Consider the following 10,902-nt stretch of genomic DNA (forward strand, 5'->3'; position numbering starts at 1 on the left):
ATATATTTTGCTAATTCTTGGCCTCATTTTTTCTTAATAATATTTAAAAGTACCAAACCCCCCCCCCCCCCCGCCCGATTTGTATTTGTGTTTTTTTCTCTCCCTTCTTCTTCTTCTTCTTCTTCTTCTTCTTCTTCATGGGTGAGCAAATGTCTATCTAAATGGCCAGTACCACCCTTGCTACAATAGCTAAAGTTTTTCTTACATTTTTGGCAAACAACTCTTTTTCCCTTCCCCTGAACCTCATCTATTTTAAATATTTTCCAAACCAGGCTAATCAACTTAGTGGACTTTTTTTTCTTTCCCCTAGTATTAGTATTAGGGATGAAAGTTCCGTCAATATCAATAGCATCCATATTGATGCTAACACTACCATGATGCGATTGAATATCCTTGACATTGAACATGTTGGAGATTTGGTTTTAGGAAGAGCCATCCATCTTCTGAAATCCTAAAAAAATTAAATATTAATTTAATTGCACTTACCCAAATTGCCAATTCGAAATTCCAACTTGATTTCAACAATTGAAGCCTTTCAACTCCAAGAGTCCAAGCCTTCCAAATTACTAACTTGAGATACTTGAGCTGTTGAGTAATAATTTTTCTTATTAAAACTTCAATAAAGTTGAGAATTAGAGAATCAAAGAATGTATGAGAGATTGAGAAATTGAGAGATCGAGACTTGAGAGAGTATGAGAAATAGAGAAGAGATCAAGAGAATTGTTGAATTGGTGTGATGAGAATAGTGGAAGATAGGACTATTTATAGGAATTTAAAATAATTCAATTGCCCAAAATACCCTAAAAACTAGTCATTTTTTTGTTGTTGGGAGGGGTATTTTGGTTATTTTAAAGTTATTTATCACTTTACCCAAAATGCCCCCAAACTAACTATTATATAGTTATTGGGGACATTTGTGTCATTCTTTCTCCCCCAAAATCAAAAGACATTAATACCCCCTATATAGCTGTTGGGAGGGTATTTTTGTAAAAACCCCAAAAAATTGACCCCCAACAACTAGTTCATCTGGAGAACCGAATGTGGCCCGTAGGTTGTCGTATTGGCTTATGGACCTAGAACCCTAGGCCTAGCATGGCCTAGACCATCGTGTTGGGTCTAACACGGTCTGCATGCCGTCATGCCGTGTTTTGTCGGGCTAGTCCAAATTTGGGGCAACATAACCCCATTTACACTTCTACTTTTGGGGAGAGAGAGATGGGACTAAATTTGCTTTTGGCTTTTCAAAATTTATTTGGGAATTGTTTAGATTTTGAAGTTATGACCTAAACTTTTAGTATTTAGAGCTTAGAGAAACATAGTTTTGTACCATAAAAAAGAAAATTCTTTGTAGAATCTTCAAATATGAACCAAAGATTTGGAATTCAATAGGCTAAGTATGTTTGTAGGAAGATATTAACACCCTACACATACGGGTGTCAATGGACCGATTTTGGGTTGGACTCCGTCCAAATCAAAACCCATTTGGACGGATTGGATGGATCAATAAGACATATTGAATTTGGATGGACTGGACGGACCAATATGACATATTAGATTGGACCTGGTCCATCTATAATGAATTTATATTGGATTGAGCCAATATCTGGTCCATTGATAGAAGATAAGAATATAGGTATCAATGGACCAGATTTGAGTTGAAACCAATCTAAATTAATAGGAATTTGAATAGATTGAACAGTTTCTGGACTGGTCCAAAATATTCATTGGACTGGATTGGACCAGGTCCATTTAACACCCCAACCCCTGGTGGCAGTGGGATTTGATCCCAAGTCTCTACTCCCATGAGTCAAAGAACCTATAACAGGCTTGAAATTTTAAAATACACAAGTAGAAGGCCCGATAAGGTCCGAAGAACAAGAATAGTTATCGGTTTGGTGTAACTTGAAATTTTTTTGGCTTCATGGGACTACACAACAGGGGTAGCCCATCCCCTTTCCCTTAACCAAGTGGCAGCCGGATTTGACTCTAAGTCTCCACTCCAACGAGTCGGAGAACCTACCGACTGAGCCACCATCAGTTGGCGGTTTGGTGTAACTTGAATTAATAGGGTTGGTGTATCCTTATCCACAAGGGGCCGGGTTGGCCATTTGTCACTTTCACAATTAATCTATGCCTAATGACATGGAGCAATTTTAGAGCTTGGTCAACTCCCAAGTCTATTTATTTAATTAATTCATATTTCTTTTGTTCCCAAGTCTATTTATTTAATTAATTCATATTTCTTTTGTTCCCAAGTCTATTTATTTAATTAATTCATATTTCTTTTGTTCCCAAGTCTATTTATTTAATTAATTCATATTTCTTTTGTTCCCAAGTCTATTTATTTAATTAATTCATATTTCTTTTGTTGCTTTATGTATAAACTAGCTATGCCTACAATGCCCATGTTCATTAGGTTGGTTGAATCGATCATCTCATGGAACCATATATTGACTGGGGAAATTCTCTGCATGCAACTTATGGATAGAGATGTGATTGAAAAAATTTTCTAGCTAGACTCTATAGAAGATTCCATGGAGGGTTGGAAATAAGATATGCAATGGTCAATTGACTTTTCTCATACTAACAAATTAAAAGTCCTCCAGACCTCCCAACGCTAAGATGATGCAAATGAGCAGAGTAATCAAATCTGACTGCCTTTTTCTCCTTGTTTGGTTTTGTTTCAAATAAAAATCTGAAATTATATGTTAAGTTATCGATATATCGAGAATAGACCTGTTCATGGGCCGGGTACCCCGATGGCCTAGATGTACCCTGGTCAGGCTTGGACATGTAGTTAGAGGCTTGCAGGCTTGACCTTGGGCCCAAAACACCAAGCTCGATTGTGTTTCAGGCCCGGCTTGGGATTTGTAAAAAATGCCTAGTCCAAGCCCAGCCCGACTCGACTAATTTATATAATATAAAATATATAATATTTATTATAATATATATTAATAATTTAATATACATTTTTTTTATTTTTTTCTTTATAATTTCTCTCTCTCTCTCTCTCTCTCTCTCTCTTGTTCAGCTATTTCAACATTAGCAATGTCATGAGCTTTAGACTTCGGGCTCGGGCCCAGGCCTGGACTTCAGGCTTTTTATGAGGGTCAGGCTCGGGCTTAGGCCTTAAAAAATATGTTAATGAAGAGTGAAAGCCTATCCCAGCTTGGCCCATGAATAGGTCTAATCAAGAAGTGAATTTGTTGTTAGGGCTCCATTTGTTTGCGATACAAATGCCAAACCGGGGTATTTATGTAACTCAGATCGCATTTGTGAGCATTTGTTTGAAATGTAAAAAAGTAATGATTATCAAAGCAAAAATGTATTTTCTCACACTTTTGTACTGTGAGAAAAGAGTATTACTGTACCTATTTTTTAGATACAAATTTGTGTTCTTTTGATAATTAACTATTTGACCAAAGTTAATGCATTGGAGCATAAGATAATTGGAGCATTTAATGATGGGCCCACACTTTCGCACTTATTCAAACAAACAAGATGAATGCAAAAACGATTTAAAATGTGAACTGTATTTGCATTCATGAACCAAAAAATGGATAAATATGTAATGTACGTATTTGCGTTTGCATTGCAACCAAACACAGCCTAGGTCTTTTCCCACTTCCTAACAAATATAGACCAGAATTTTCATCGGTGAGATGGGGCTGATAAGCGAGGTTCAAAATATCAATACGATACACCCACTATCGGGTGTATTGCATTGTATCTTTCGGTCTCGATACACTTATTTACATGTGTTTCAGGACCCATTTATTTCACTAAAAAAAAGGACTTATGAAACATTTTCAGAAATCACGTTTTGAAAAAAAAAAAACTAAAAAAAAAACATTAAGCAGTTAGTTTTTAGTAGCGATACGCCCCTGCCGATACAGAAGGGCGTATCGATACTTCCTTTACGCCTAAGATTGAATGATCATATGACCATTCAGAGTGAGTCTTGAATCCCCCATTTGACAATTTAGGGCTTGTCTGGTAAAGTAGGGAATTATATAATTGAAAAGGGAGACTGCCCAAGGTGCCTATTAACCAACTATGGAGGGGAGAAAAACATAAACTCTCCATGTTCTAACTTCCAAAAAAGAAAATAGTTAAAGACTTAAAAAGAGATATTTTGGCTTCACATTTCATATAAACTCTCCATGTTCTAGCATGACATTTTGGACTAGTCAAGGAGGACTGCCTTTCCATTTGATACCCAATAGAACAGTTGCATCAGTTGGGCTGGTAACAAGCGGATCAATAATGAAGAGTATGTATGGGTTCGAGGTTCGACTATAATACCGGGAAGATATCATATCGGAAAAATTTACAAGCTGATCAATGGGTTTTCACCAACACTCATGGGATTGTGATTTAGGAAGAGGGTTATTACTATTAATGATGAGTGACATCAAATACCCAAAAACAAAAAAGAAAATAAAAGTAAAAATTACATTCAAAATTGGTCATCATCAAATAAATAGCATCACAACCAATGAAGAACTTTTTGGAAACAAATTTGCACATATTCCTTGACCAAAAGTTTGCATTTACATGTACATATAATCTTTACACTCAAAATTCAAAAAAAAAAAAAAAAAATGCCGCCCCAAATGTCGCCGAAATCTCTTATAAAGCAAAAACTCTGTTCATATGGCATTCAGCCTCACATTAAAAATATTTGGGATAAGTGGACTGAAATCCATCTCAGAAATTTGAATTTTAGCCCTCTCCTAATCTGCAAAATTCAGTCCACCCCTAAAAATCCTAGCTCCACCCTAGTGGTGGACTGAACTATAAAAACCCAAAAATATTTTACATAGAAAAGATGTTCCCAATGTGTATGTTTTCACATTCAATATTTTGCATAGAAATCCCATCATTACTCAATTGATCTAGATAAAGTTGGTATGACCAAGGTATTAAATTTCGCAACATATCAGCCATACAGGTCAATACGTATCATTTCGGAAGAGTTTCGATACACGGAACATGTACAATTTGATTGTTTCATATTTTTTTCATCCGTATTGGATCGGATATGTATCGGCCGATATAATCCGAAACGCACCATACATACCCGAAACGGGCTGATACGCATTATGTTTAAGTTGAATTTAATTTCCCTTACTCTTTTAAATTTAATTTTTTATCTCTTCTCTCTCTCATTAATATCAATTTTAATAAAGCCTTAAAGTTTGAGACGTCAATAAATGCTAATATAGTTTAATTAAATGCTCATTTAAATTACCTTTAATTACATCATTTAATATGTCATTAAATGTTATTTAAGTGAAATAACTTGTTAAAAGTCACAAACCAAAGATAACAAGTTAATAACCCAAATCATTTGGTTACAATAATAACTATTTAACCGTTACGCCAATCTTAATTACTTATTAGAACATGTTTTTTTATACTTAAAGTAATCTTTTTTGCTTTGGTGAATGTTTCTCAACAAATGCTATAAATATAATTATTAATATTTATATAATAATAAGATGAATACAAGTTATATTTACTTATTAAAAATTAAGATATATATTAACTTGTATACATAATAAATATTATCTAAATCTATATATAATATATATTAACTAATAAATGACTTCAAAAAAATATTAACTAATAAATATTAGTATATATACACACACATTTTAGTTCTTCTATTATTTTTCATTGGTTATTAATTATATCCCAATACTTTATACAAATCATTAAAGAATGATTTCTATGTTTAAATAAATTAATTATACTCATATAAAATTCTTTTATTATTATTCATATTTTTAAAGATTTTGTTTTAGATTTTGTAGTATATCAATGCTTATCTTAATTTTTTATCCGTATCTATACATTTCCAAAGCATATCTTGATATACCTCTTAAAATTAACTTTCCGATATATTTTATGTTTGGGATACTTTAAACCTTAGTTATAAACCACAAAATGATATTTGTCAAACAGATGGCATGCATTTCCCTCCGAACATATACTCTGAAGGCATGCGAATCAATCTAGAAGCACAAGAAAAGTCAGCAGGCGAATTAACGGACCCCTAACGATAATCTCCTCAGACTTTGTCGAAGCACAAGAAAAGTCAGCAGACAAATTAATTATAACGTCCGATCTATTCATATTTTCATAGTCAATTGCAAAATTTTCATAGTCAATTTCAGAAGTCAAAAGTCATAATTGAGCATTCACGCCAAACCTCTTACTTTTGGTTGTTGATCGAAGCCATTGTTGATTGAAACCAAATTATAAGTACCCATTCTCACTTCCATTGCGAGCACATTCTAATCATCCATTTCTGTATTCGTTATGGCTACTCCCAAAGCGATAGTTCTCACTGCCCTTGTGGCCGGAATTCTAGCCGGGCTTTTGCCGGAGTCTGTTCTGGGTCAGAACTGCGGCTGCGCTGCAGACCTTTGCTGCAGCCAGTGGGGGTACTGTGGCACAGGTGAGGACTACTGTGGTGCAGGATGCCAACAGGGTCCATGTAATGATCCGGCCAGCACTAATGACGTCGTCGTTGCTGATATCGTCACGCCGGAGTTCTTTAACGGGATAATTAATCAGGCGGAGGACAGCTGTGTCGGGAAGAAATTCTACACACGGAATGCATTCCTCGAAGCCCTTAACTCCTACTCTCGCTTCGGCAAGGTTGGGACTGCCGATGACTCCAAGCGTGAAATTGCAGCTTTCTTTGCACATGTGACACATGAGACTGGACGTAAGATTTCTTCATGATCTCTCAGAATTCTGTTGAACCAGTAGCTCCGACCACTGAGTTTTCATTAACTAACAATATATTGTTTCTGGGTTTACAGACTTCTGCTATATAGAAGAGATCGATGGACCCTCCAAGGACTACTGTGACGAGACCAACACAGAGTATCCGTGCGTTGCAGGCAAGGGGTACTACGGCCGTGGGCCGATTCAGCTATCGTGGAATTTTAACTATGGGCCGGCCGGAAACAGCATTGGATTCGACGGTCTGAATGCGCCGGAGACGGTGGCCAACGACGTGGTGGTGTCATTCAAGACAGCATTGTGGTATTGGATGAATAACTGCCACTCGCTCATAACTTCCGGCCAAGGGTTTGGGCCGACCATAAGAGCCATTAATGGAGCTCTTGAATGCGATGGAAGAAACCCAGCAACTGTTCAGTCTCGCGTTCGGTATTACACGGAGTATTGTGAGCAGTTGGGTGTGTCACCTGGTGACAACCTTACTTGTTAGAATGGAAATCATGTTTTACTTTTACATACAGTAGTCTGTTTTAATGTTTGACACTAAATACTAATTAGTGATGATGTGGAACAAAATAAATACAACATATAAAGAAATAAGGAGGAGTCCTTTTGCTTTTGGTATCGTTAGAACTTTATGTGGTTCAATGCCAAGTATTATCATTATCATCATCACCACCACCATCATTGGCTCATCCCCTTACCCAACTATATATATGCATGTGTCCGCTGCATGAATCGTATGAGTTCGGCTTCATTAAGGGCAAAGCCCATTCAAGCAGTTTTTACTGCCTTGCATTGGGAATATCTCTATGCTTATGTGCTTTAATTTTTAGGTAGTTTATGGGGACAAAAACCCGATAGTTTCCAGTTTGCTTTCTATTTGGATGAGTTGAGAGTTGATCTCCACCAAGGCAATATAGTTGATGACTGTCCGCATACGATTCTAGATTGGCTTCTATCAAGGCAAATCTGTGCCCACACCATTCTAACAGCCTTTTGTAATTTTGTATTGGGAATATCTCCCCATGAAATCAAGTATACAAGTACAAAGATATTCTCAATGCAAGGCAATAAAAACTGCTCGAATGGGCTTTGCCCTCACTGAAGCTGAACTCATACAAAGTTCGACTTCATTCCAAGCACCCTTAGTCAGGGCACCATTTGTGCATTCGGAGGATGCACCACACATCCTTCGAATCGTGTGAAGGGCTGAAGCATGCGAGGATACTTCATCCTGTTAGTGAGACTCAGTACCATGTACTTTGGCTCAAGTTACAATTTGGTCCCCGAACTTTAAAATGCGACAATCCAGTACCCAAACTTTTAAAATGTAACAATCTAGTATCCAACCTTTCAAAATGTGACAATCCAGTATCTGTCGTTAACCAATCCGTTAATTAGCCATTAAGTGACATTTGAAAAGTTAAAAATGCCCTTCAAATGCCATCTAATTCTCTTTATCAACCATCCAAACGTTGACAAAAAACCGAACAGTCCCAAATTCTAGCCTCTTCTATTAAAAAAAGTTGATGACTGTTTAGTAGAATCTAGAATTTGGGATTGTTCATTTTATTGTCAATGTTTGGATGGTTGATAAAGAGAATTCAGTGGCATTTGAAGGGCATTTTTGACTTTTCAAATGTCACTTAATGGCTTATTAATGGACTAGTTAACAGTAGGAACTAGATTGTCACACTTTGAAAGTTCGGGTACTGGACTGTCACATTTTAAAAGTTTGGGTACTGCATTGTTACATTTTAAAGTTTAGGGACCAAATAGTCACTCGAGCCAAAGTACAACGTACTGATCGAGAATTTTCCCTTAGTTTAAGTTAAGAAAAATGAGCGTTTTTCTCCTCTCCTCTCGCAGACAAGACATCTCTATCATCATGGAACTTAAGCAAGTCGAACCCATCATTGTACTATGACGGGAAGCGGTTTTCCAGAGATAGGCGATAGTTGATGGAGACAACCATGATGGGGATTTCCCGTGCGAGCTGATGGTAGGCGGGATTGTATAAGAATGAATCAGGGCGGAGTGTTGCAAATCCTCCACCATGAAAGAAGAGTATGACTGGTAGGCTAATGTCGGCCATGGGTTCCGTCGGAGTGTAGAGGCAGAACCAAAGGTCTCGAGCGGGATCAACTGTTATATCAATGCAAATTAGAGGAGAGTGTGGGATCAACTGTATTTCTTATGCTCACATTTCCTCAAAGAAGAGAGAGAAGTTTGATGTAGGTGAGAAATGTATCTTCCTTGGTTACAGTGATGAGTCCAAAGGTAACAAATTGCTGAATCTAACTACAAATGAATTGGTAATTTCAAGAGATGTAATATTTGATGAAAAGGGGTCATGGAACTTTGAAGAAAATACCCACAAACAAAGAAATATGTTATAAAAGGTGAAGAATAAGAGATGCCCAATGACTATGAGCATGATACAACTACATCAAATGCAAGGCCAGCAAACTCAAGAAGTTCAAGCTCAACAAGTTTCAGTCTAAGAATGGATCCCTTCAAGAAATCAAGATCCATGGCAAATAAGCTCAAGTGATGTAGATTCGGATACTCCACCAAGAAAGGTATGTTCATTTCAAGAAACCTTTGATTCTTGTGATATTGCATTTCTTGCATTAGAACCATAGAAATTTGAAGAAGTTTCAAAGAAGAAGTTTGGGTGAAAGCTATGAATGAAGAAATTGAAATGATAAAGAAGAACAAGACATGGGAGTTGGTAAATAAACCCAAAGAAAAAGAAGTGATTGGACTTAAATGGGTTTACAAAACAAACTTCAATGAAGATGTGTCAATACAAAAGCACAAATCAAGGTTAATGGCTAAAGGTTATGCTCAACAGTCGGGGGTAGATTTCCATGAGACTTTTGCACCAGTTGCAAGAATGGAAACAATCAGAACTATGCTTGCACTTGCTGCTCAATTAAAACTACAAGTGTTTCAATTTGATGTGAAATCAGTCTTCCTAAATAGAGATTTAGAAGAAATTTATGTTGAACAACCATAAGGATATGTGATAGAAGGAAAGGAGGAGAAGGTTTACAAGCTTTGAAAAGCTTCGTATGGCCTAAAGCAAGCACCTTGAGCATGGAATAGCAAAATTGATAAATATTTCTATAAGAATGGATTTGAAAAAAGTCCAAATGAGCCAGTACTCTATGTCAAGAAGAAAGGTATGCATGATTTTATCCTTATTTATCTTTATGTTGATGATTTGATTTATACAAGTAATAGCCCAAAATTTTTGAATGAGTTTAAATTAGTAATGACCAAGGAATATGAGATGATTGATTTAGGGTTAATGAGATACTTTCTTGGGATTCAAGTGAAGCAAAGAAAAGGTGAAATTTTTATGTCCCAAGAAAAGTATGTCGATGATTTGTTAAAAATGTTTCATATGTTAACATGTAAACCCTAGCTATTCCTATGGCTGTCAATGAAAAGTTGTCAAAGGAGGATGGAGCAGAATTAGTAGATGTATCAATCTACAGAAGCCTTATTGGTTCCTTGATTTATCTCACCAACACAAGGCCATATATTGTTCTTGTTGTGAGCATTGTTTCAAGATACATGAACAAGCCAAGTAAAGTTCATTTTGGAGCAACAAAGAGAATACTCAGATATGTGAAAAGAACCAAGAACTTTGAGCTGAAATATGAAAGTGAAAATGACTACAAGCTGGTTGGATTTTCAAAAAGTGATTGGGCTAGTTCCATAGATGACCGAAAAAGCACAACTAGATATATTTTCTCTTTAGAAAGTAAAATGATTTCTTGGTCAACTAAGAAGCAAAATATTGTGGCACTTTCTTCAGCTGAAGTAGAATACATTTCAGCCACTAGTGCATCTTGTAAAACAATTTGGCTTAGAAGACTTTTGAAAGACCTTCAATTTGTGCAAGATGGCCCAACTACAATCTATTGTGACAACACTTCAGCTATTGCAATGACCAAAAATCCAATTTTTCATGGAAGGACAAAGCACATTAAGCTGAGACAACACTTCATCAGAGAGTCAACTAAGAAAGGAGAGATTGAATTGAAGTTCATCAAGATTGAAGATCAAGTTGTTGACATCTTCACCAAACCCCTAGCTTTGAAACATTTCTGCATTTTAGATCTCTAA

At 36.2% G+C, this 10,902-nt stretch overlaps 1 protein-coding gene and 1 pseudogene across 1 annotated transcript; both read left to right on the forward strand.

Moving 5' to 3' along the window:
- Positions 1-6,293: 6,293 nt before the first annotated feature.
- LOC148873326 (endochitinase EP3-like) lies at positions 6,294-7,383 on the forward strand. The gene is made up of 2 exons (XM_088965386.1): positions 6,294-6,739; positions 6,837-7,383. Exons 1-2 carry the CDS (start codon positions 6,328-6,330, stop codon positions 7,247-7,249), a joined length of 825 nt encoding a protein of 274 aa, XP_088821512.1. The 5' UTR covers positions 6,294-6,327; the 3' UTR covers positions 7,250-7,383.
- Positions 7,384-10,203: 2,820 nt separating this feature from the next.
- On the forward strand, positions 10,204-10,902 carry LOC148873327 (secreted RxLR effector protein 161 pseudogene; annotated as a pseudogene).

Source organism: Nelumbo lutea, chromosome 1 (assembly GCF_056320005.1).
Source record: "Nelumbo lutea isolate HS-2025 chromosome 1, American lotus-T2T, whole genome shotgun sequence".
Taxonomy (NCBI): Eukaryota; Viridiplantae; Streptophyta; class Magnoliopsida; order Proteales; family Nelumbonaceae; genus Nelumbo; species Nelumbo lutea.